At 40.0% G+C, this 26,593-nt stretch overlaps 1 protein-coding gene across 2 annotated transcripts in view; it reads left to right on the top strand.

Annotated features, from left to right (window-relative positions):
• Nucleotides 1–26,593, top strand: part of ABCC3 (ATP binding cassette subfamily C member 3) — a 52,404-nt gene that overhangs the window by 18,047 nt on the left and 7,764 nt on the right. The window contains exons 5-25 of one of the 2 annotated variants that reach the window (XM_075169665.1): nucleotides 812–937; nucleotides 1,743–1,804; nucleotides 2,998–3,129; nucleotides 7,173–7,391; nucleotides 9,698–9,875; nucleotides 10,300–10,461; nucleotides 11,556–11,648; nucleotides 12,987–13,190; nucleotides 14,413–14,559; nucleotides 14,966–15,053; nucleotides 15,980–16,046; nucleotides 17,695–17,821; nucleotides 18,152–18,328; nucleotides 19,173–19,340; nucleotides 20,085–20,268; nucleotides 21,177–21,282; nucleotides 21,984–22,137; nucleotides 24,041–24,248; nucleotides 24,823–25,133; nucleotides 25,869–26,068; nucleotides 26,172–26,298. In XM_075169665.1, coding sequence (XP_075025766.1) covers nucleotides 812–937; nucleotides 1,743–1,804; nucleotides 2,998–3,129; nucleotides 7,173–7,391; nucleotides 9,698–9,875; nucleotides 10,300–10,461; nucleotides 11,556–11,648; nucleotides 12,987–13,190; nucleotides 14,413–14,559; nucleotides 14,966–15,053; nucleotides 15,980–16,046; nucleotides 17,695–17,821; nucleotides 18,152–18,328; nucleotides 19,173–19,340; nucleotides 20,085–20,268; nucleotides 21,177–21,282; nucleotides 21,984–22,137; nucleotides 24,041–24,248; nucleotides 24,823–25,133; nucleotides 25,869–26,068; nucleotides 26,172–26,298 — 3,240 coding nt within the window. Of the gene's footprint in view, nucleotides 1–811; nucleotides 938–1,742; nucleotides 1,805–2,997; nucleotides 3,130–7,172; nucleotides 7,392–9,697; nucleotides 9,876–10,299; nucleotides 10,462–11,555; nucleotides 11,649–12,986; nucleotides 13,191–14,412; nucleotides 14,560–14,965; nucleotides 15,054–15,979; nucleotides 16,047–17,678; nucleotides 17,822–18,151; nucleotides 18,329–19,172; nucleotides 19,341–20,084; nucleotides 20,269–21,176; nucleotides 21,283–21,983; nucleotides 22,138–24,040; nucleotides 24,249–24,822; nucleotides 25,134–25,868; nucleotides 26,069–26,171; nucleotides 26,299–26,593 lie in introns of those variants that run through there. The other variant, XM_075169666.1, reaches the window with a different exon arrangement.

Here is a 26,593-nt window from a genome sequence, read left to right as displayed (position 1 = left end):
ATACCCTTTCAAACACCACTTAACTCAATTTTAAAACTGTAGTAGTGGTGAATAAGTACAAATATTGGACTATCAATGTTTGAATCCTTAATCAACTTAAAATTATGGGTGCAGAGTCTTAGATCGGGTATGGGTAACATTTCTCCTGTTCTTGCAACTGCTGAGGACCAAATATTCTTTCTCTTGCACTTAAGGTTTACATTTTAAGTGAACAATGAGAGCATTCACAACTATGTTAGGTTATGAAAGAGCTGTATAAGGGACATACCCTCACAGCAAGAAGTTTTAAGTCAACTGCAGACTCATATGAGTAGGGAAGGAAATAACTCTAGAGCAGATGGAACTGTTATTATGCAATACAGTGTTTTTTTGCAGCTTCTTCTCAAAGTATTTGACACTGACTGCTTGTCAGTGACAAGATACTAAAGTAAATGGATGTTCTCTGATCTGGGTTGACAATTCCTGTGCTTAAGACATGATCTTGCAAGAACCCCTGGAGGTAATTTAAAAGAATGTCATGTAGCCCTGATTCCAGAGAGTGTCTGCATGCAGTGAAAATGTATAAGCACTTTGAACTTGACATAATTTAATGAAAAGCTTGGAGATAAGCATGTTCTTAGGCGCTTTACAGAGTACATGCATACTTTTGTAAGATAATTCCTGCTAGCAACTACTTTGTACTGTTCAACTGTAGAGGAAGAAAGGAATTGCCAAAAGAAGCTGTGAAAAAGTCAGAGTGTGCACGTGTGTGTTGGGGGAGCTGGGAAGTACAATAAAAACAATCATTTACTGTGTTTCTTTTTCCCTCTAGGGCCATGTAAATGAAAGGTTCAGGTTTACCACATTTTACATCTACTTTGCTTTGATAATCATTGAGTTAATCCTTTCATGTTTTAAAGAAAAGCCTCCATTTTTTTCCCCCGTTAATACAGATCCTGTAAGTATTTTTACTTTGCTTTATTTGCATTTTACACACTGTGTCATGTTTTGAGAGTTTCACTGAGAATACTTGTCATTGAAAACAGCTTTGGATTGTCATTGAGATTGCAGTAGTTAGTGACCTCCTTACGAAACTCTGGGTATGAAGAGTAATATTGGGGTTTGAAGCCTTTTTCCATTTTATGCCATCAGTAATGACTGGAAGCTATGTAGTGAACGCAGCTCTTCTACTTGTTGCTTCATAGCAGTTTAAATTAGATTTATGAACACTGAAGTGTAATATTAATTATTTCAGGAGTGGTTTTTGTGGAGATGGTGGTCTACTTGCTTAACATTCATTTAGAGTTAGCTAAAGTCTATAAGATTTGTCTTAATAAACGAGTTCTATATGTGTTGAGAATAGATATGGAAAAACATTAATAACAGAAGATATTAGTGGTGTCACAGATTAAATTTCTTCTCCAATTCATAAAACGGTCTCTATAATTGGATTTATGTTTGAACCAAGCTGAGAGAGGAGTTGAGTTCATTTCTTAAAATGAACATTTCAGAAACTATAGAATAACATTTCCTTTATATAAGTGTGATTTAAAGGCAGTATATGAAGCAATTTTTAAAGATAAAAAGAGTTCTGACATGGGAAATGAAAGAAATCAATTTTATGTCTCGTTAGGACATAGGTACATACATGTAATATACCATATAATATACCAAACCAGATCAAAATAGACTGTCTTCTTGTTAAAGTAATGATAAATGTCTTTATTTATTTTGTTTTTTTTTCCCCCATAACTTTACTATAGAATCCATGTCCAGAGTTAACTTCAGGTTTCCTGTCAAGATTGACATTTTGGTGGTTTACAAGGTGAGCTTCTCTTTTCAAGCTGTTGGACAGCTGACAGCCCCAAACTCTACTTGTGATATGTGTTGTACAGAGTTAGCAATACGGAGATTTTTCCTGTGAAAGTAGTTGATGTTGGATGCTCTTTCATCCACAGTGGTGTCAGCACTTCTAGTGTTTGCCTTTTTAGAAACAGCTTTCGGAGTGCTCATACTGCCCAAACTTCTCCTCTGAAGAGTAGTGGCAACAATTGTGGCATGACTAATAGGGTATACAGCCTGATTGTGCTTATGGCATGCTGGAGTATAATCTAAAGCAAGATGTAAGACTGTGTTCCACAAGATTAATTGTGGCAACCTTTCAGCCACCTGAGGATGCATTTTATTTCCTGTTGAGGTTCATGGGTGAATGCTTTTTTGTAAGGACATTTTCCAGGTAAGAGGGAAAGTAAACTGGGTTATATATACAAATGATTACCACCAACTGATACTGCTGTCAAAAGGCATGTGTATTAAAGATGCAAATTTGAGATTGGGCTTACTACTACTTCATGATAAAGAAGTGCAACAGCTGTCAAAGGGCATGTTAAGACCCAGTTTTCCCATAGTGGTTGAGAGTGTTGAGATCTTCATTCTTCCATCCGTGTAACTTTATTGTCGTGGCAACAGCTCTGTAAAGTTCTTTTTAGTGAGAGAGTGAGATCTTTCTAAACTTCCAGAATTTTGAATGTTCAGCTTCCCCATCGAGATTCTTGGCAACTAGATGTTTGCATCCCTTGACAAAATTCCTCTCAGAGTTGAGGAACTCTAGTTTTCAGAGGAATCTGATTTTCCTTTAACTTACGTGAGCTTTGCTTTTGCATTTTGTTCATCTCTGACAGTTATTCCAGATAGACTTAGTTATTTTCACTTCTAAAGCTTCACTGTTTTCATTTAACACCACAGTTTCATTCGAATGCTTCTGGTAGTTGGTTTTTATTGTTCTTTTTTTCTGAAGTGATGCTTTCAATAAAATACATGTAATCAAAACTACGTAATGTCCTTTCCTTAATTGCAAACATCAATATAAGGAACAAAGGGAGATGGAGGTATAATTATCACCTTTTCTGTGGAGGTGTATCTTCTTGCTTTTATTGGCTTAATAGTTGCAGAGTTACTAGCGATGCTTTAAGTACTATTAGCCAAACTGAATTAGACTGTTTTTCTCCATATATGCAGCATGGCAATTCTTGGGTACAAAAGGCCCCTCGAAGATAAAGATTTGTGGTCGCTGAATGAAGATGATACTTCAAAAATTATTGTGCAACAACTAAATAAAGAGTGGGACAAAGAAAAAGCAGAGTGCAAACAGTAAGTATACGAACAAGTCTGCAAACAGAGATTGATCTGAGTCGTTTCCACATTAATAAGCTGCTCGTCCCTGAAAATGAGCCGACTAAAAATGGCACCTACCTCTTCAACCTGTTTGTTCTTCATTCATATTAAGAGTCAAATTTGCTTATTTTGATACGTCTAGGCAGAGGCAAACAGGAGCCCTTAGGGGCTTGTGTACCACCAACACACTTTTTAAAGTGTGCTTAAAAATCTACATGGGCAGGTAGTGCCATTTACCATGTGGAGAAGGGCTGAAGATGCGTAAGCAGAAGGGATTGAGTTCGTTGGATTGTAGAAAAGGAACAACTTTCATCGCTGAGCTGGGATGTCTAACCCCATAATTGCATCCCTCCTAGGCATGTTAGAGCACCACTTCTGGGCACCATAAACCAAAAGGAATTCCTCATCATCCCCATCATGAGTTTTTTGGCCTGACACTATTTTTAGCCTTAAGGCTCTTAGCAGTGAGCAACCCTTCACTTCCTAGCAGTAAAGATATGAAACTCAAAACATGGGAAAGGCAGGAGGGAAGAGATACCCCACTTTAAGAGCTGAGACCCTACTCCTGTTGCCTAGAAAGTTAGCAGCAAAATTCTCATAGTCTCTGATGGAAATGGGATGAGGGTCAGACCTTGCATGTAGTTACATCTGTGCTGGAGAGGATATCCTTTTTATTGCATGTTCTATCCTAATCTAATCTTAAGAAATTATCTATTGTGCAACTGTATTTCCTTCTCCCACTGGTTAGTGTCCAAAATGTTTCCAAACAAATAGATGTGATAATAGTGTGTTTCAAATGAAAAATGTCAATAAGGAGAAGGCCTGCACTTCCATTTCCTTTCATTGTGGAGATTTCTTCTCCATGTGGAGGCTTTCCTCTGTTCTCTTCTGTGCATATCTGTGCCGAATTGGAAAGACCCTATTATGTGATAATATCAGGAAAGAGTTGTAAGGTTCTTGGCAAGGCTAAATACGATGTGGAGAGTTCCACTTCGCAGCTAAAATTTGAAAGGTTTCCAGCACTAACGCCAGCAGCTTGTCCACTAGCGCTCTGTGTGTATGCGTGTTGTGGTTTTACTTTGAGGTTTTTTTGTTTTCTTAATGTCTCTATTTTTATGGTGTGGAATAACGTGCATTGTCTGGGTTCTGGTTTTTTTGCACAGATGTAAATCTTACTGCCCCAGGCTTTTATATAGTAAGAGCACAGCCATTGTGCAGAAGTGCCTAGGGTCCAGGAAAACTTTTGCTAGGAAACCAGAAACCGTGCCTGGAGTTTTGTCATGGGATTCATTGCATTTTGGAAATTATTCGTACAAACCGGGGCCAGCTGGCAATGAATTTAACCATAAATTCTGGCTTGTATTTAGCTCAGGTAAAATTTTGTAGCAACTATATTAATGATTCTAAGGTGGGAAAAAGAGCAAAACCAAAGCAAATCACTGTACTCCAGATTGCTAGGTTTCACATAACTCTAAAAGCTTTGTGGCTCTGCTTGTTCTTCAATTATAAGTAGGAATTCTCAATTACTTCATGTCAAATAACATTAGTGGTAGTTGCTTGGGAGCCGTTGTAAATATTTTTTTTTTTTAAACTCTTCTCATTAAATCTGCTCTGAGCAAACTTTTATGATATTAAAAATGCTGTGTCAAGTTGTACACACGTTGAAAGTGTCATGGAGAATACTTGCAGTGTACATAGTAGTAATTTATTTTTAAAAACTTAATCAGTTGCAACTCTGGCATAGCTAAAGCTTTAAACTTCTTTCATAGTAATGATTTTCACATTTGTATTGTTCCTAAACCTACAAAACCTTTTTTACATTTTGTTTCACAGCTGTATTGTGAATTGCTGTTAAATAATTGCTAATAATTTGTTTGCTACTAATGAGTTACAGGAGAGATCAGTGAGGATTTAAGTTGTTATTGTAGATAATAAAGCATGCAAACAGTATTTTTCCTTTGCGTTCACTTTCTTTGCATGTATGGCTGAAGTCTCTACTTGCTCACTTTACTGATAAGTGCAGTTGCTTCTGAGAAAGTTAGAGCTGTGCTGGATGGAGAAGAGAGAGCTGGAATCTATTTTGCCTCATTTCTAGTTAGCTTGTGATTTTAGGGACTATGCTTAGGAAGACGAATTGAAGATGCAGGGCCTTGTCATCGCCATTGAGAAAGCTATGTGTTTTCCCATGAGATAATCAGCGTCTATTATCTGCCCTGCTATAAATAATGGAAACCAGGCACATGCTTTTTGTTTTGATAAAAAACTGGGGGTGAGTAGTCCCACACACTGCTGAAAACCTGACCTCACCTAGCTACCCATAGTAAACACTAGAAGTGCATTTTCTTCCTTTGGGATTTTTTTGCTGTAAGAGAACTATTGAGTTGCTGTTAGCTCACGGTAATAAACATTTTTAATAGCACAAAGCCAGGGGCAAGTAGTCTTGTTTCTTCAATCCTTCAATGAGTTTAACAGCCTGGTTGCCAGAAAAATAAGACTTTGCTCATAAACTCTCCAGGTTTGATCTGGAAGGACAAAGACAACACTGTTTGTTCTTGTCTGGGGGGAAAAACAAATAAATTTTCCGGTTTAGGTTCTCCCCCTGCCCTCAAACTTTATTGCAAAGAAATTGGGATTTGCACATGCCTTTGTTTGAAAGGATGTGAACAAGTTTCTACCTGTGGACTATTAGCCACAGTGATCATTTTGAACACTCACAGGCTGTTGGAATTATTTGACTCTGCAGCCAGTCAGCTCCAAAAAATCTGCACACTCTTTGTGAAGAATCATAAATCCAACCTCACTTGGTAGTACTTACAAGTCATTTTTCAAATGCTTTCTTGTAAGTCTTCGCTGTTTCTAGGGTTTCTCTTCCATCTGTCCCTTTTTATAAGGCTTATGTGCCCCAGACTAATTTCCTTCTCCCTGCTCCACCTGGACTTAACCTTCCCAGCTGACATTCAGGAAATTGTTCTCTAGGTCCCATAGCCCCCAAGAAACAACAGCAATTTGGTATTTGCTGGTAGAAAAGCTGCCAGGCTGCTCTTTGAGAGCAATTCATAGAGGAAATAATTTCCAAGAGCATCCCCTCTTTATTGATGGGCAACAGAAGTCAGGGACCTAAACTCCAGAGGTGCTTCTAGAAAACCCACCTAGAGCCCTGGAAAGCAGCACAGACCTGTTGGGTCCATTTTTCATCAGTCAATCTCAAAGAGCTTTGCAGAAGAGATCACTTTCGTTGGCTTATTTTGCAGATGGAGAAAGAGAGGCACAATATAAGAAAGGGATACAGCCAAACAGGGTTTAAATGCTTAAATTGTAATCTGAGTAAAATTTAGGTACCTAAACCCAAAGTTTCTGTCCTGGAAGAACCTCGGACAGCTACAGCCCAGATCTCGGAGATGGCTCAGTTTTGGAGGTACTATGGTTTGTACTCTTTCAAGTTTCCAGGAATGCAAAACTCTGTATTTTGAGAAGGCTGTGCCTGCTTCCTCTCTTAGCTTGGCTTGTGTTTCAATGCCTGTCACCCTGGGGGGATTCAGACTACTTCTCTGAAAGCAGCTGTGTGATCAGATAAGGCTAAAGGTTTAGTACAGCTACTAATTGAATAACGAATACAGTCTCAGAAGGACTAGGTGAGGGTGCCTTTTGTGGTACGTGAATAGCAACTCTTAGAGGATTCCTTTACAAGAAATTGGAGATTCAAGGTCAACTCTGTCCTCTGCCAAAGGAAGTCAAGCTGTCATCTCCTACTCCTTTGGGCCACATTCTCATCCCATGGTGACTGATTTTCTGGCCTACAGAGTACACCTCATAAGTACTGCAGAAAAAGAAAAGAAAACAAGACTCAGTACACAAGAGTGGCCTATCCCTGAGCACATCTAGATCTTGTTGAAAGTCTTGCTGTTGAACAGTAGCAGAGCAAAGAAAGGAGCAGACTTTTAGATGTTACTGCAGTGCTGTACACACAGGGCAATGACATTCTCGTCAGTTGTGTCTAATTGCTTGTTTCATTCCTCTAGGAAAGAAGATACGACATATATGAAGAAATCTAACCACGTGCTGAATCATGTTGGTGATGGTCCAGAGGAAGCAGAAGTTCTGATCAGAGACAAAAAGCACAATAGAAAGCCTTCCTTTCTCAAAGCTTTGTTGAGGACCTTTGGGCCATACTTCTTAATCGGCTCCTTCTTCAAGCTGATACAAGACCTACTTTCTTTCATCAACCCTCAACTGTTAAGGTTGGTTTACTGTGTGAGTAGTTTCTATGTGCAGTCCCTATGGAGGCTTGGCTTTGGCACAGCGTATTTATTTTTGAAATGCATAGCTAGTTTCCTTCACAGTGCTGCATGTGTATGCTCCCCCACCTTCCCACTGAAATGCCATAAGACAGGAGTTCTTTATTGTGGGCTAAGCTGTAAATTGGGCAAGCTTCACTGAAATGCAAGATTCATAAATCGCCCATCACCAATAGACAGCTTTGAATTACAAATTACCTGTTGCTCTGTGCAGCAGTCCAAAGCAATTTCTCCCCATTTCTGAAGGATTATTTGTGAAATCAAAGCAAAGCACTGCTTGCTGGATCCAGTAGTCTCTGTACATCTGATACCCACATGTGTTGGTGGTGGCGGCAGCTGTAGCATGACTTGATGTACAAATGAAGCATGATGCTCAAGTATGTGGTGCTTTGGCCATGCTGCTTTCATCTGGGAAAGATTTTGGACCATTTAGATGAGTTCCTGTGTTCTTAGTTGTGCACAGCAGTGAGAATGTGTGAGAGACAGTTGCAGTAAATTTCCATGTGAAAGAAAATTATGGTTCTATCTAAAAAAAAAAGAGAGAGGGAGATCTTGACAAAAGTGGTATGTCCTCAAATTCTCCTTGTGTGAGGAACATCTGTATCTCCCATCTCCAGGGGGACCAGTTGCTCAGCCTGATCCATAAAGGAATTTGCATGATCCCCACATTTTTTTCTCTGTTAGTATTATTCTTACAGTGAGAATTTCACCAGATAATCATTAACTAAGAAGAAAGTAACAGTGGAAATACCAGCATTTCTATCAAACAATTATTTGTTATTCCCAAATCAATGGAAAAGCACATAGCCCTGTTAATGCATGAGAGAGGAATGGAGTTTGGATGGAGGCCACAGGTGGATGTGGGAAAGGGGAGAAGAGAGGGTCCTGCACCTATATGAGTGTCTCTTAAAATAACACCAGTGTGGAGCTGTGTTCTGAGATCATATTGTTCTGTGGGTGGTTTGTGACATACCCAGAAATGTGCTAAAAAGAGGGTCTAACTCAGTATGGTGACATTTAATAGCTTACAGTCTGTCTTCTTCCAGAGTCCCTAGTGAAGAGGAGGCAGCTGGCTTCCTTCTGAGAACACATTAAGTATAATCTATTCTGGGAATTTCTCAGATTTGCATAAATTCCTGGATATGTTGTCAGTGATATCTCAAGGCATATGATGGGGAATTTCTTCTCAAGTCTAAATTCCCGCAGTCTTGGAAAATGCACTGCTAGTGGTAAGAGAAGATGAAAAAGCCATGGCTGTCTGGCAGGTTACATGTAAGATAGTTTTATGTTTCTAAAAAGATTGCTGAATCCATGCTGGGACTACGAGGAAGAGGCTTTCCTGAAGCTGTCCACTTACAGCATGAATGACTGGTGCAGTGCAGAATGAAGATCTCTCTGGACTGGAAGAAAGATGTAGCAACCTCATGCTTCTAATGCAAGGCTTTGGGGCCTGATTTGTAGTTTCCAGGTGTATTTTCCCCCTGCTGGTTATTTGAACCATGGAGTCAAATCTTCGTTCCTCCCATATTTTGACAATTCAATACCCTGGTCAATAGGGTGAAATCACAAATGTGATTTTTGAGAACACTGGACGTTGTCATATGTTATTGTGCTTGTTTGCTATATGACAGTGTGCAGGTCTTGCAGGGAGAGCAGCTGTGTGTAGTAAGAAATGGCTTATTAATAAAAGATGATATAGCCAGTCTAACGTACTACCATTTTACCAAAAAAGTAGGAGTGAAGAACTCTTTATGCATCCATCCAGGAGGATGTCTTTTAATCTAGCTTTTTTGTGGGAAAACACCCCAGGCAGAAGCACTCAGACTGCTTGAAAAGGATTTGGGTAAGAAGCTGGTTTTGCCTGCTTTACTACACTGTCCTACTGTGTCCTATCATTCACCTCTTGCCCTGAGGGGCTGCCTAACACAGCTTAGACAGCGAGCCATGTGTTTAAACGCTGGATCTCGGGGGAAACCTAAAGTTTCTCGTCATATTTCATTTTCTACGGGCTCATTTGCAAATGGACTTTCTCACTGGCAAAGCTTAAGGTTTTGCTGTTGTATCTCTGCAGTGTTGTTTGACTGAAATTGTAACTCAGCTTGCATCCTGGAGAGCTGTTTACTTTTTGTGGTTAGAGAGAGGATATGGCAGGATGCCATAGTTGAGAGAAGCTGTGTTATGTCCCATTAAACTTGCTGCATGTTTTTTATTGTTGTTTCTTTTTCCTTCCCTAATCTTCTGAAAAACAGTGTATTAATCGGCTTCATTAAGAACAAAGATGCCCCAGCCTGGTGGGGATTTTTGATTGCGGCTTTGATGTTTATCTGCGCTGTGCTGCAGACACTCATACTTCACCAGCATTTCCAGTACTGCTTTGTTACTGGGATGAGGCTGAGAACTGGGATCACTGGAGTGATATACCGAAAGGTAAGACTGGAAGCATTTTATGGGCTGGAACACCAGTGTATAGCCAAGCAAGTGGCCTCAGTTCTCAAATACTCAGGGAAGAGCAGACCTTCTGGAAAAGAATAGCCTCCTGGAAAATAAAAGATAGGTTTTTTGGTGAGTTTTTAGGAGTACCTTGTTTCACAGAATTTTCTAGTGATTGGAAACTTATGTGGGTGTACTGGTAGGTCACCAGACATATCACAGGCAAATATTGGTTCACTTTAAATATTCGGAAAAGGGATCCAGGAGAACAGCATGGTTGTGCTATGAGTTGATTGGAGGCAACTAGGTTTTCTTCAGAATGCTATGTACTGCTTGAGATAGAGGTGCTCACAAGCAAACCATTTCACGAAGTCTTGTTCTTTGGAGATTGTGAATTCACTGAATCTCTCTTATTTCTCAGTCCTTAGTCATCACAAACTCAGCGAAGCGCTCATCTACTGTTGGAGAAATTGTCAACTTGATGTCAGTGGATGCCCAACGTTTCATGGACCTGATGACTTTCCTGAACATGTTGTGGTCTGCACCACTCCAGATATTTCTAGCTTTGTATTTCCTCTGGCAGGTACAGACATTGTCACATTTTTTCAGAATTCGTCTAAATGATGTGCAAGCTTATTATTTTTTTGTTAATTTGACCTACCACTGCTTTTTTAGAAACTTATTGTTCTGCCTTGTAGTAAAATAGCTTGTACTGGTGTACACAATCAATTAGTCTCTTAATTATTTTGTTCAGCTGGTAGGCAAGATAAGGCATTTGAAGCAAAAGATAGGCTATATGTCTCCTCTGTCCCTACCATGCTTTGATAGTATCAGTCTTGGACTCATCACAGCGTTCCCAGTAGTTGATACAGATGAGAGCTTGAGAGAAATGGTTTAAAAAATAAACCAAACAAAAAAACCTCTGGACATAGGAAATGTAAGCCATGTATAAAGATTGTATCATGCCATATAAAAAAAGTTGTTTCATGTTGATTTGCACAAAAATCTCACCTGGAATAACCATAATTTTTCCTTTGCTACAGTGGAGTTGGTTTTGGTTTATTCCAGGTTCAGTTTGAGCACTGGCTTTCATCCTTAAAATGTTTCTATGCAATTAAACTGTTTCACTGCATAAAACAGTAGCACCAACATAACCAGATTCAGACTTGAAAGCCATTAAGTTGCAGCAGCTTTATGAGTTACTGCTCTGCTGGTAAGCTGAACTCTGGTAACTAGCAGCTTGTATGCTCTTACCTGCATTGAGGGTACTGGGTTAATTCAGTAATTACAGTTCCCTAGGTCAGAGAGAAGTCAATGGAAAAATTCCTTCTAGTGGCTTTCCACATTTGTTCCCTTTCTATATTTGCTCAATAGCTCTGTATTTGCATTAGTTGAAACTTACTTTCCCCTCCCACTGGGAACCACTCAACAGGTAATTCACAAAGTGCTCTGCTATCACCAATACTAGCGTAATAATAATTCAGGATGGATACTGTCATATTTTTCTGTCTCCTCCTCATAGTTCTGTGGAATCAGAACACTTCACTGGGAGGAGTTCAACTTGTCTATGTAAAACATTCATTTATGTTTCTATAACCTACTGTTGTTTTAAGGCTTACTATAGGGAACAGCAGCACTTGAGTACAACAACAACTTACCTTTTTTCTTTCAATCAAGACTTTAGGGCCTTCTGTGCTGGCAGGGGTTGCCGTGATGGTTTTACTTATCCCATTTAACTCTGCAGTAGCAATGAAAACCAGAACATTCCAGGTAAGGTACGAGCAGAGAAGGTGATGTTATCTGAATTGGCAGCTGTGCTATGAGAAATGAAGGCATCAGTGGTTGTCTTGGCCATTAATGAGCTGCCATTTGCATCAATTTACTTATGAGTAAGATTGTACTGATATATTTAATAACTGTATCCTCTCAGATAGTTTTTCCATAGTGAATTGAATGCTGTTTAAGGGAAAGGTGTGGCATTGAGTCAGTGGCTCCTCATACTGCTGGAGCAGCTTATGGGATTAGAAGGAAGTTTCTTTGTCTCCTTATCCCTTCACCTGGTAGCTTCTTCTAGGAGTGTCTAGAGAAAGGGCAAATAAATGCTGTTCTTTAAGTTGTGAATGACTGTTTTCAGAGATGGGAACTGAAACCTGGCAGCTTGTTTTTTATGCTAATAGCCAGTGTTGACTGTCACTGCTACTGAGCTGGGCTAAATTTGAATTATTATCTTAAGGTAAAAGGATCCTTTATTCCTTTCTTTGTAGTCTTAGTCATCTCTAGTCAAAGAAGGCTGAAAAAACCAATATAATAGTGCCCTCTGGCTTTGTGCTAGAAAAATCTAATAAGTGGCTTGTGCTGTGCAACCTATCAGTGACTGTTTGGAAGATTTAAAAAAAAACCCAAGCTGTTGATATAAAAAAGGTAAGAGTTGGAAAATGAATATAAATTATGACATTTAAGCACAGCCTTAGTAACAGAGTGGTATTATTACGTGCCTTAAAGAGACATCCAGACTTCCCATTAAATCTCTTGGATGCTGACATGTTAGTATTAACATTCCTTTTCTCCCTTGCTCAGAACTGCATAACTTGGTGTGCATGTGTGTGTGAATGCAGTTTTTCATTTTGTCTGTACAGCTGAGCAGGGATTTTTTTTTTTTTAAGTAACTGAATAAAGCACTGTATTCTAATGTATAGGAAAAAAAAAATAAACTAGGAGTAACCACAAATTTCAAGGGATGCCCTAAGAAATACAGCTATGCATATTAGGAAAAAAATCTGAAGAAATCAAAGGAAGAAGTAGGGTAGTATTTTTGTGAAGTGCCTGAATCTTTCCTTAAGGTGATTTTGAAAATGTAACCCCTACCAGTGAAGATGAGTAGAAAGCTTTTATACTCTGCTTTTCAGCCATTTTCTTTGATTTCTGGTTTTTTTTGGAGGTAAGAGGCTTGCACAGGAAGCTTACTAATAACAGTCTGCCTTTCTTTAATTACCTTTTGCATCCTCTTTAGAAATAGCCCAAGGACCATCACAGCTGTGAGACAATATGTTGAAAGCTCTCTTCTAGTCATTCCTGTGACACTGTCTCCTGTGTTTACTAATAATCTAGGTGGAACAAATGCGATACAAAGACTCCCGCATTAAATTAATGAATGAGATTCTGGGTGGCATAAAGGTGCTGAAGCTGTATGCTTGGGAACCATCGTTTTCAGAAAAAGTGTTGGAGATACGAAAGAATGAGCTGCGAGTTTTGAAAAAGTCTGCCTATCTCAATTCTTTGTCCACCTTTGCATGGATCAGTGCACCATTCCTGGTAAATTGAATTTGCCTGACTTTCTAAGCTGTAGAAATACATCCTTGAAGGATAAGTGTGAAGCTTTCTGCTTGCTAAATGTACATAGGAATATAATGTAAATACTCTTCAAAAAAATTATTCACATGCTTTGAAGCAAAGTTCCTTGTTCTCTAGAGTCTTTTTGTTAATCGGTATTAAAGTATTTCTTGATAAAGCCTGCCAGTGGAAGCTGGGAATAGCTGTCTCTGGAGGATTTTCAACCACTTCAAAGTACTTCCCATAACAAATTGAAACTAGAATTTGAAACCTCAGAGATATTTATGAATAGCAAAAATAGCAAAAAAAATTTTAATTGAGTCAGTCAGGACAACATCTGTTTTAAGCTCTCATTTCTACCTTTCGTGTTACAGTGCTCTGCTTGTTTTAGTGGGAGAGGGAGTTGTTAAATTATTCTATAACCTAAAAAAAGATTGATTTAATGTAAAAAATAAAGCCCAAATGATACCTTGCCAGTTCTGAAATCCTTTTTCCTCAATTTTCTCTTTCCGTCTATTTTCCACTTCATTGCACTGTGATCCCTTTTGCAGAAAGCATTTTGGTTTTGGTGAATAAAAACATTCAGATAAGTGCTTTGTCAAAAATATTCCTAGCCAACTGTTCTTGAGATCAAAGGCCCAATCCTGCAGAAATATTCTTAATGGCCTCAAGATCCTGCCTCTTTCATGTTTCCTTAAATACACATTCCCGTTCCTGCTCACCGTTAGGTTACTGCGTAGGATGGTCCCTCCACAGTGGAAGGTCCCTGTCATACAGCGAACCAGCAAATAACTTGGATTTTATTCCCTTTCCTATTGATCAGTAAGTCTTGTTTGCTTAGCCTGCAGTTTACAATGGGAAAATTCAGTTGGGTGGAGTTGGAAATGCAGCCAAACCACAGCCAGATAACCACTTCTCGTTTTTATTTACTTGAGTTCTGTAGTTCACCTCTTGAATCTCCTAGTTCAACTGAACATAGCCATTAGTAATCTGAAAGATATTTTATTCCAACATGCCCTTTTTTGTATCAACTTGTTCATATGACTTGCCATTCTTAAAGCATGTTGAAAACGTCAGGAACAGAGAATTTGCCCAATTTTGTTGTTGATACTTTTATTTCAAAGATGCCTATCAGGCTTGACTGCTTTTTAAAATGTCAAAATATTACATACGTCTCACAGTAAACTCACTTTCTGGCTTTCAGGTAGCATTGACGACATTTGCTGTATATGTCTCAGTGGATGAGAAGAATATTCTGGATGCAGAAAAGGCTTTTGTCTCCCTCTCCTTGTTTAATATCTTAAAGTTTCCCCTCAGTATGCTTCCACAAGTCATTAGCAACATTGCGCAGGTAAGGAGGATCTGGTGCATCAGTTGTTTTGAACAACTTGAACAAAAAGAACCCCAGATGTCCCTGATTTCTGGAATGCAGAAATCCCTTGCATCTGCCTGTTAGCTGGTTTTCTTTCTAATATCATTTCTCTACTGCTGCCCTGTATTGGAAAGCCTGACTTCATCTGACTAAGCTTGTCTGTGTGAATTTTGCTTCACTCAGATGAACTCAGCTTGGTCTGAGAAATTTCACAGTTAAAAGCTTGAATTTCAGCATAAGACTGATTGCAGGGAAAGAATGAGTCACTGTTCAGGAAGCCCATGGGGTGAAAGCTTAAGCCATTCTGCATGCTTTCTTTTTCAGTAGTAAGAGCATTAAGTCCCCATTAAAAGAATGATAAAATAACACCGCACTCTTTTCTTAGACAAGCGTTTCCCTAAAGAGAATTCAGCAGTTCCTGAGTCATGATGAACTTGATCCAAATTGTGTGGAAACAAAAGTGATCACACCAGGTAAAGACATCAGTATTTTTCTAAACTATGCTAATATAACAAACATCTTGTATTTGTTTTGGACTGGTTGAGTTATGAAAAAAAAAAACAAAAAGAAAATAACAATAATAATCTTGGTTTTAAAAAAAAAAGAAGCTGCTGCTTTGAAAAGTGTGTGTTTGTTGTTCAGGCTATGTGGAAATTACAGAAGTTTCTGGCTATATTTTTGAGCTTTGAGCTGAGTTATGGCCTGAGTTTGCATCTGCAATGCATCAGCACTGAATAATGAAGTGCATCCCAAAACAGTATCCCAAAACAAATGACCAAACCAGGTGGACTCAAAAAAATGCGTTTTCTCATGTAATGCACTTTGGCAATACTGTGATTTGAAACTTCTCTTGTGTGTGATGCCATAGACAGAGGAGGAGGAGGGATGGCTATGTGGCTGTCCTGTGATTACTGTTACACATCACCCCTCCAGGAGGTAAAGAAAGCCTGCAGATCTGTAACTTGTTAGTGTGGCAAGCTAAAAGCTGTGCAGAGGCAAATTTAAGCTGATACATCGAAGTCAACAGCATGCAGTGGTCTCTTACAGACTTGAAAGTGGTTTCCTAAGTAAAGTTGTGCTAACAGCTGCATGGGGATTCTGAGCAGCAAATGTTGGGACCAGCCTCACTGGGGCAGGGTGAAGCAGGACAGCTTTTCAGCTCCGTAAGTCTGTAAGCTCACAGTCTGTAGCTTAAGCCACGATCAGTTATTTTCATTCTGAACAAGCTTGTCTTGTGATCCACAGTCATGAGACTGTGCTTCCCATGCCAGTAGAAAAGGGAACTGCATGTACATGAAACATCCATGAATAAAGATTCCTTTGTCTGCCAGTGTCTCAGCCGTATTATTCTGTGTAATACATTTCCTGCCTTCTCTATTGTTGTGTTTTTGTCATACAGGCAATGCCATCAGTGTAACAAATGCGATGTTCAGCTGGGGAAAGGAGCTTAAGCCATCTTTGAAAGAGTAAGTTGTTTTTTTTTTTTATGCAATTGCAATACAACATCTACATCTACCCATTTCCTGGTTTCTGGCTCCTGGGAGGTCTGTTTGAAAGATGTGGAGTAATATCTGCAGGCTCACTTTTGGGAAAGGTTGTTTCCGCACATCCCATATGTGCATCTCTTCTGCCTTTAAAACGTCAAGCTAATCCTCATGCCTCATGGTATTTAGGCTTTACAGAACAGTGCTGTAAGGCTTTAACTGCACAGTGACTAGCATAAAATAGTTACCTATTAAAGGACAGAAAGGCTATGTAAATTTCTTAAACAAACTTTTATGTTTTAACTGAAGCATTGGACAAATCAAATTGATCTGATGGATCATGAGGACAGTCGAGGTGTCTGGGTTTGGACTTGGGTGTGTTCTTTTGAGTCTTGTGGCAGACTCATTGCTGTGGGCCATTTCCAAACTATAGAGGTGCATGTTTTGCTCATTTGCCTATTTGAATGAATACAAACAAAATTTGCCTGGAAGCATGTACTTCCTTATGTTATGCTTTGTTGTCAGATCAAAATCACAGAAACCTGATAAGCGTTCTTGGAATTCTCAGTCCAAGGAGCTTGTGCTGCTGTGCTGACTGTATTATGTTAACAGGTTATACATGGATAACCTGCAAGCAAGAGGCTTAGAGTTCAAAGGAGCCAGTTTGGTTCAGAACCAAATCTAATTTCAGCGTTCTGGGGTTTATTTCATAAAGAACCATGCATCTCCAGCTCAAATTGCTAGACACCTGGGCCTAAAAATTACCCAGTGACTTCCTAAAGTAGTAGTAAGGCAAAATTCCCCCCCCTCAGAGGGAAAGAACAATGAAAAAAAAATTGTAGTGCTTTTGAATTTTCCTCCTTTGAATGTTTTTTTTTTTTTAAACAAACAAACAGACAAACAACCTCTTGCAGGGTTCAAAACATCAACTACCTGCTTGGTAAGAATTTGCATAAGAATTAGAGCCCCAGTTCTGCATCAGGATCTGTGCAAACAGAAGTTTGGCTTGATTTCATTAGTGAAAGACACTTTGATGGCAAAGAGACTGTGCCCATCAGTCTTCCCTATCAGTTCACCTTCAAAACCAGAACCTAAAGCAGTACCTTTAAGAACATAGTGGGGAAAACAGTAAAGGATTTTAACTGGGAAAGTTTTGTTTTTCTTTTGTCGTTGTGAACCCCTATTTACTAGCACTGGAAACATAGTACTAAAGTGATTTGAACGGTTTTAGATGGGATGTATTCACCCACTACTTTCGTACAATTGGTTTTAAAATCAAAGATCAAAAGACTTCTGGAAGATTGTCTGCTTTCAAAACGCTTATTAACCCTGTTTGACTTGCTGATGGACTCATATAGCACAGCAAAGGGTCTTAGAAGGCTTGCTACCAATCCTACTGATTTAACAACCAACAAGATAGATTAATGCTGGGTTCCCATTTACTCCTACAGTTTTGGTTACAGTTGATTGTACACAAGAAAGGGAGGAAAAGACCAAGCTATTGCTTACTATATCCAGTCAGGCTGAGGTCAGGCTAATTTGCCACTGTGTATTTCAGCCCTGGTTTAAAGCCCCATAATGTCTTTAGTAAACTAATGTTTAATTAATTTCCAGCCTGTTTCCTCCACAGTATAAATCTGTTGGTCCCCAGTGGTGCTTTGGTTGCCGTTGTTGGCCATGTTGGCTGTGGGAAGTCTTCTCTGGTGTCTGCTCTCCTGGGTGAAATGGAAAAGCTGGAAGGAGAAGTGGCTGTGAAGGTTGGTATTGTTTACGATGCCATTTAACGATGGTATGGAAATGTGCCATTGCTTATAATGTACATCAGGCTGGAGAGGGATTTCTGTTTGCTCCTATGCCAGCTTGTCTCCTTTTTTATTTGGGTTTGCCCACACCTGTTCAATTGTGTTTTATATTAAATGACTTTCCTGAATCTATCAACTATACATCAGCAATTAGTACACATATATGTATAATGTGAATGTAATCAAACAGGAGCTATATCTATGTGCTGCAGATCTTAATCAGAGTTGTAAGCATGAATTGCTGCTTGTTAAGTCAGAGGTTTCCTTTCTCCCTCCTTGTTCTAGGGTTCTGTTGCGTATGTGCCTCAACAAGCCTGGATCCAGAATGCCACGCTGAAAGATAACATTTTGTTTGGCCAAGCTCCTAATGAACAAAAATACCAAAATGTCGTGGAGGCCTGTGCTTTAAAAACTGACCTGGAAGTGCTGCCAGGAGGAGATCAGACTGAGATAGGAGAGAAGGTAATTTTTTTTTTTTGAGTCAGACCTGCTTGGTGATTCCTGTTCTGTCTAGCTAAAGAGAGAATGCCGTAAAGTCAGCACTTGGTTTGGTTTGATCTTACAATGGCATCCCTGCTACAGTCAACACTGAAACATGCAGGGCGGTTTTGTGAAAGGCAGTTGGACTTAAACTTGTTCCTGACTTTAAGCTTGTATTTGTACTGTGGTGCATAATTGCACATCTAGCCCTGGAAGATCAGAGCATCCTCCTTTTGCTGTCCAATTGTAAAGGTGCATCTGTCCAGAATACTTAGTCCTTCCTTTTCCTGTAGGGATAAAAAGGGAGGGAACATATGGTGTGCGTCAAGTGAAAAAGTGATATGATCATCCCTTAACACCTCATTTTAATGAGAAACTTTTACGTTACCAAAAAAGATTTTTTTTTCGTAGGCCACTAAATTTGAGATGGATATCATGAAGTGGGGTGGATATGTGGATTTGTATGTAAGATGAGAGATGTAGAAGATGTTCCAGGTGCCACAGCCCTGCTTTGAATGTTTGCATTTTACATCCTGGTTGATGGTCTTCCTTTTTATAGTTTTGCATTTTAACAGCTCCCTTTAGGAGCTTATTAAGCAGGAGGCTTATTCTGTCTCCAGATTGCTGGGTGAGTGGAAGTTTGGCAGTGAACAAACAGATTTAGAGGCATTCTGTTCCTGTCTCTGGCTCGGAGTGAGTTATTCTCTTCAGTGTCTCATCTTTCAATTTAGCATCCGTGTTTGACTGGGTGAGAGCCATAAAAAGTCATAGCTGTTGTTGGAACCAAGTTGTGTGATATGTTTTGTTCTCTGCTCTTTCCCTTCAGGGCATCAACCTCTCAGGTGGCCAGAGGCAGCGAGTGAGCCTCGCTCGTGCAGTGTACAGCAACTCTGACATTTACCTATTAGATGATCCTCTTTCTGCTGTGGACTCGCATGTTGCAAAGCACATCTTTGACAAAGTTATTGGTCCAGATGGGGTACTTAAAGGAAAAGTAAGCTGGCATTTAGATCCTCTTAAAAATGCACACAAACTTAGAAACACTGATGGGTAATGGGAAAGCTATTTCACCACTGAGGCTTGAGTGCTGAATCATTCCTGAATTTCTGTGTTTAATTGGCAATGTGGACACCTCTTCCCCACAGCACAGACTCTGCAGTGAGCTGCTATTTAGGCATGCCCAGAAGTGATGCGATCTAGTCAGAACATGTAGAGGCAGAAACCTGGTCTGTCTTTTAAAATCCCTACTATGAGATCTCCAAAAACAAGACATTTGCAGAAACTTGTAAAGGTTGTCAACTTAGTATTGCTTGTTGCTGCTCGGAGGCAGTGCAGTGAGAAAGTTGTAACAGCTTACTGATTCTACAGAGGTATTTGGCAACATGCAACCAAATTGCAATCTCTTTTCTTCCCCTTCTACTCCTGTTATGATCTTCTCAGGCTATCTCAGAGCTCAGAAGGGAAGGGCTGCAAAGAAAATCAGCAAAAGGGAAAGGGGGAATGATAATTCAGTGGGTTTACTTCCTTCTGTGGTTATATCAGCATGCAGTTGGAAGCATAGTAAGTTTAAGTATATATTTCCAAGCTAACAAGGACAGTGTATTTCCCCTGGCATTTCACCTTGACATGATAATTTACTCCCTGTCCCAAAAATGTAGTAGTATTTGGCTTGATGAGTAGTGTTAGTCCCCACAGTGACAACTGAGAGATGTGGGTTTTTTTCTTTTTCCCTATCCAGACCCGAATTCTGGTGACCCATGGCATCAGCTTCCTGCCTCAGGTAGACCATATAGTTGTCCTGGTAGATGGCAAAATCTCTGAAATGGGATCTTACCAAGACCTTCTGAAACAAAACAAGGCCTTTGCAGAATTCCTGCGAAATTATGCACTTGATGAAGACATCGAAGAGGACGAACCAACAAGTACAGTATTGCTTTTTCTTAAAACACGTCTTTTTCTGTCAACCAGGTTACAGATATTTTCTCTGTATAAAGTGTCCCCTGCTTCTTCATGACAACCTGGCATTTGCCTTTCTGCACTACCATGAAAATTATTGTCTGTGGCTAGGTCTGTATTACTGATAAATGTTTTCACAAATTTCTTTCAAAATTTCATGTGGTTTGTCCTAGGAAAAAAGCAATTCTTGTGTTAGAAATTATTTTAAAGTTGGGAATTTATTTTACAATTAGCATGGTCAAGCTCAGCAGGAAAATTGAGTAGCCAAGAACAAACTGGTCTGGTATTTTTTCTCTGTTTATATGTTGTTGTTTTTTTTTCATACAGCAAAGTTCAAATGACATTTTAATCTTGGTTACTTTTCAGCTTGGTTTGATTCTGATAAAATGATACAAGATTAAAGCATTTCAGTAAATGTTTCCTCTGTGTGACTGTGTTCCCACGCTCTTTGATTGCAGCAATCTTTGATTGCTTCTCTCCAGACAGGCAGAGAGGAATATGCATGACATCTAGCAACAGCAGAGGCTTGCAGTAGTTCCTGACATGACTCCCCCATCCCAAGATCATGCTTAGAGCATGCTGTATAAGTGAATTTAGCTAGAAGCAACTATAATGCTATTGCTTAACATTTCTGATGCACTAAAGGAATGTGATGTAAATGCATTTGGCAGCCAACCTCCCTCACCAGATCTTTGCAATTTAGTTAGGAGAAGTAATGCACAGAAGGGATGTAAGCAAAACTAAGGGGGGGTTTATGCACTATGATTTTCCTGCTCTGGTATTGTTTTTCATGACTCTTGCTTTGTATAGCCACTCTTTTCTGTGCTTTCTGCTTTATCCAGCAGAAAATCTGAGGTGTGATCTTGTCTTTCAGTGCTGGAGGAGGAAGAAGTCCTGCTAGCTGAAGACACCCTCAGCATCCACACTGATCTGGCAGATAACGAACCAGTGACCAACGAGGTCCGCAAACAGTTTCTTAGGTAAACATGAGGTTCATGTGTTTATAGTCTGTGTCTGGGGTGAAAGACATCTGAAAGATCTTAGTCGCATACTGCTTCTCAGTCTGGGCTTTAGTTTCCTTAGTTTCCTGTTATAAATAAATTGGTTTAGCGTCCTTTTGAAAATAAATGTGAAAGAACATGCAAAGAAGATCAAATATCTATTCCTGCAATCCTCTTTTTAATCCGAACTGAACCAATTTCTTAAAGCAACTCTCTGGTTCTCAGGTAAAACCACTGTATGTATTTACCCACACAACACTAAACTGCTACCAGTTGCATGATAAATAAACCCTTTCCCAATGGAAAGGCGCAATGCAATCCTGGAAATCTTTAGAAGTTTTCATAACCATATCCATAGATGCTGTCCAGCTACTGTTGATGTGAAAACAGGGAAGCTCAGGGGTTAGCTTCGAAATGTCTGTCGTGCGATGAAGCCTCTAAAGGCCTTTACCAAAGAGCCCAGGCTCTGCCACAGCCTTTGTTAGGAACTGTATTTCTGGCATCACTGAACATCACTGAACATTCAGAGGGGTGGTGCAAGCACCCATAGCTGTGAGTGAGGCTGGCATGGGAACTCAGCAGAAGAGCTGGGAATAAGTCCAATCTGCTGCATCCCAGTCTTCCCTTAGCACTGTCACAATATGCCCTTTTTCTCCTAATGACTCTTGTGTTTTGACTAGGCAACTTAGTGTAATATCTTCTGAAGGAGGAGAATGTCCCAACAAAATGTCAACGAAACGAAGAGTCTGTGAAAAGAAGCCAGCAGAGCCTCCTCTGCCAAGAAAAAATCCTAACGAGAAACTTATTCAGGCTGAAACCACTGAAACGGGAACGGTATGGTTTGATTTCTCCCTCTGTTTGAAAAAATAATTTTTATTTTTACATTTGATCCAGTTTTATTAAATGTGTTGTATAAATTATGACTGCAGGTTTTAGGCATTAATCTGGTGGCCAGTGATCATTCAAATTTGGGATTTTGGCAGAGCTTTCTGCACCTGGCAAGGGCTATGTACTTAGGGAAAGAAGAAAAAAAAAAAAAAGAAAAAAAAATCCCTTCGAGCTCCTGCCACAGTCACTTGATACCGCGTAGCACTGCAGTCCATCAGCTCTGTCTTTGCATTGCAGAGCTTTCAGCACTGTTGGTCTTTAAACTGTTTGGCTGCTGTTGAGTCCAGCTGCAGCACTGGCTATTTGATGAACCACAGCAGTGGGTTATACAAGCCAGCTGCCAGCTGGCTGCTGCGTGCCAGCGGATCTGTTCTAAGTGATACCCACCACCCCACCTTCGAGACCATTTTATGATTATAGGTACAAAAGGGGCTGTACTCTCTCCGAGCAGGGCCAGGGAGTGAAATGGGAACAGGGAAAACGAGAAGACAAGGAAAAAAAGAGAAGATGGGAATACAAAACTAAAAGAAAGGGACAGAAAGGAAGAGCAGATGGAATAGGAGCGCGGAGGTTTTGTTAAAGAAAACTCCTTTCCTCCACTTCAGGAGGCTCAGTGTGTCCTGTTTAGTCTGATGTACATGGTCCATGGCACAGACATATAATTAACTGTTTCTGTGGATTATTTTAACTTTCAAAATCCCTAATCAACAACACTTGTTCTTTTAATTGTTCCTTCTTATGCTTTTTTAGAGACTGAATTTTGTCCTAAGTCTCTGTGTCTTTCTGCTTCTCTGCCTTTTTGCACTACGTTAGAGATACCAGCTTTACTTTTTGCCATGAGCATCATCTGTTTATGTTCCTATTGGGGTGCACTAGCATTTGGTACCTCATTTAAGCTGCTGTAAAGACACCTGAATGGAGGCATATTCAGCACTTTTCCTTAAATAGGCCATTTAAAGTAATTCTGAGCTCAGTATGCCTGCCAAGTTGCTTCTTTTGCCTGAAAAACTTGGCTCCTGTTCTTGTTACCCATCTTTTGCTGCTATTTGATCAGCCTTTTTCTTTTTTTTTCCCCTCTGGCATAGTCTTAAAAACTAAAACCCCACAAAACTAATAAAACACAGTTCCTCAAAATGGAGGACAAGAGTATTTCAGAGAAGTTTCTGACTTGTTTTGTGTCGTGGTTTAACCCCAGCCAGCAAAAATAAACCCCATGCAGCCGCTTGATCACCCCCCCTCCGGTGGGATGGGGGAGAGAATCAGGAGGGCACAAGTAGGAAAGCTCCCGGGTTGAGATAAAAACTGTTTAATAATTGAAATAAAACTAAGTAGAACAGTAATAATAACAATGAGAACAACAACAATAACAGAATACACAAAGCGGGCAATGCGCAATGCAACTGCTCACCGACCGCCGACCCGTGTCACGAACGGGGGCGAGCCCCCCCCCACACCTGGTTTTTATACTGAGCATGATGTCACATGGTATAGAACACCCCATTGTCCAGCTGGGTCCACCACCCCAGCTGTGCTCCCCCCTCCCGGTGCAAGCATCACCCAGCAACAGCCAAAGCATCAATGGGCCATCAACGCTCCTTTCACACCAAACCCAAAACACAGCACACCCCCAAGCTACAGGGGAGAAAGTTAACTCTGTCCCAGCCGGAACCAGGACATTTTGAAAGTCATCACCCTGACGTGGAGCTCAGGCAGATGAACTGTTCTCTGGTATGTTAGAGTTTGGGCAGTTTTGAACTTAGCAGTTCCTATGATGAAGAATTTTTTTCTCTTCTTCTGTCTAAAGTCCAGATTGTGTAAGTTGTGTAAGCTCTGGTGTGTGATTTTGCAGGTAAAGCTAACGGTGTTCTGGCAATATGTGAAGGCTGTCGGCCCTGTCATATCTTTAGTGATATGTTTCCTGTATTGCTGTCAAAATGCTGCTGCCATTGGGGCCAATGTGTGGCTCAGTGACTGGACCAACGAGCCGGTGATAAACGGGACTCAGCACAACACAGCCATGCGAATCGGAGTCTATGCTGCCTTGGGTCTCTTGCAAGGTGAGAACAGATGAAATCATGATGTCTCAGTGTTTAGAGAAGAGGACTTAGGTGGGAAAGCCATGACACTAGTTGCCAAAATTACCCCGAATTGCCCCCCAAATCCTATCCTAAGCAAGGGAAGTAATATAACCTGGAGCCACAAAGTCTGAGCTCAGCCCAAGACTTTTAATTTTGTGGTGAAGCCCTTGGAGGGGGTTGAACAGGTGACATGGAAGCTTGAAAGAGGTAAGTTGGAGAGAAAACATGAAAACTTAGGCGCAGAAGAGACTGAAGTGTTGAGGTGAAGTTGTAACATTAGGACTTCATGGAGGCTTGCGGAAAGCAGAGGGAAGATAGTTGTGCATCTGTCTTATGTGGACAGCATGGTGAAATCCTACAGGACATATTCCTATCCCTTAGGCAGTAGTGACTTCAATGCCATAGTGCTAATGTGCATATTAAGAGAAGGGTGGACAGGGAATATAGTAAAGAAAAAAAAACTTCTAGCACAACAGAAAGTGCTGAGAGTCAAAGAGCTGTGAACTGGGAACATTAAGTTCACTGGTCAACATGTCTCCTCTTCACCTGTTAGGCCTCATAGTACTCATCTGCTCCTTTACCCTGGCCATGGGAGGCATTAATGCAGCCCGGACACTCCACGCTGCTCTGCTGGAGAACAAATTTCACACCCCGCAGTCCTTCTACGACACCACCCCAACTGGCCGAATCATCAATCGCTTTTCGAAGGACATCTATGTGATCGATGAAGTAATCCCACCGACCATCTTGATGTTCCTCGGAACATTCTTCACCTCTTTATCGACGATGATTGTCATTATAGCAAGTACTCCGCTCTTCGCTGTGGTTGTAATTCCACTTGCAATTCTGTACTTCTTTGTTCAGGTAACTGGAAAAATATCTGACTACCATTGCGATGACTCTTATTCCATTGTTCGTGTTTCTTTTTAGGAAAAACAACATGAATTTGGGGGAAAATTGAAATATCTGAAATAACTACATGTTTATGTAAACAAAACATTCTTTACTTCTCTCAGAAAAAGAAATGTCCTGTGAGATGTGGTGAGATGAAATAAAGAAGCATAACCTTTTTTTGCTTTTAAGTAATAACAAATAAGCCTACCGCTAGAGATAGAGCTGTGGTGCGCTTCAATATATTGAGTGTGTATATATTTGACATATTGACAATTTTTTAAAGTGGTGAGGAGTTAAAATGTTGAAAATAGAAACCATCAATTTTACTGAATTCTGAGCAAAAATGAAGCTTATTTTATAGACCATACATAGAGACCTCATAATGGAGGTGCAAATTCATGTTTCGTTTTCTTGGAAAATGAGAGTCCTACAAATGGATTCATTTTGTTAGGCTATATTAACTAAATTTAAAGGGACATAGGTAAGTTCAACTTAGTCTATAGAAATTGCAGTTACCCAATACTCTGTTGTGGAATGAAGCAAAGATAACTTGCTTGAAATTCTTCTTAATTATAGAGAATATTTTAGAGGGTTGAAGTGCATCAGTAGCAATCACCTTTAAATCCTTAACCTAAAAAATTATTCACTGTTAATTAAAAGAGAAAGTATTTCATGTACCCTTCAATTTTCTCCAAAAAATGGCAGCGATTCTACGTAGCTACTTCCCGCCAGCTGAAGCGTCTGGAGTCTGTGAGCAGATCTCCCATCTACTCCCACTTCTCAGAAACAGTATCAGGGGCTAGTGTCATCAGAGCCTATAGAAGAGTGAAGTCCTTCGTAGACATCAGTGATCTGAAGATGGATGAAAATCAGAAGAGTTACTATCCTGGCATAGTATCAAACAGGTAAAAAGGCTTATAACTTCTTGTTTCCACTTAGATAATCCTTGTTTGCACAACTGCTCCAAGCAACCACTTACCACTCTCCTTACATCTGCCTTTTTACCAGGTGGCTGGGCGTTCGAGTTGAATTTGTGGGGAACTGTATTGTCCTTTTTGCTGCCCTTTTTGCTGTGATTGGTAAAAACAGCCTGAATGCTGGCCTGGTAGGACTTTCAGTATCTTATGCATTACAGGTATGTGTTACAGCTTTCTGTTCATTGATGGGTTTGCATTTTTGTACATGGTACGGATATATTAGCAATAATTTAAGTGCTTGTTAAAGCTGAAGTTAATAAGGAAATAATAAAAATGAGTTGTGGGACATCTGGAAACAGTAGAGATTTACACTGAATGCTGGCAGACCATCAGCAAGCTCACATGCAGTAGGACTTCAGGGCACTTTGGGAGCATCGAGGTTGTGCTGCACGCCAGTATCCCCAGCAGCGGCATGCAGGAAACTCAGGAAGTGTCAGGTGCACCAACCAAGAA

Source organism: Calonectris borealis, chromosome 20 (assembly GCF_964195595.1).
Source record: "Calonectris borealis chromosome 20, bCalBor7.hap1.2, whole genome shotgun sequence".
Lineage (NCBI taxonomy): Eukaryota > Metazoa > Chordata > Aves > Procellariiformes > Procellariidae > Calonectris > Calonectris borealis.
Note: the sequence above shows the minus strand (reverse complement) of the source record. Positions and strands in the feature narration are given on the sequence as shown.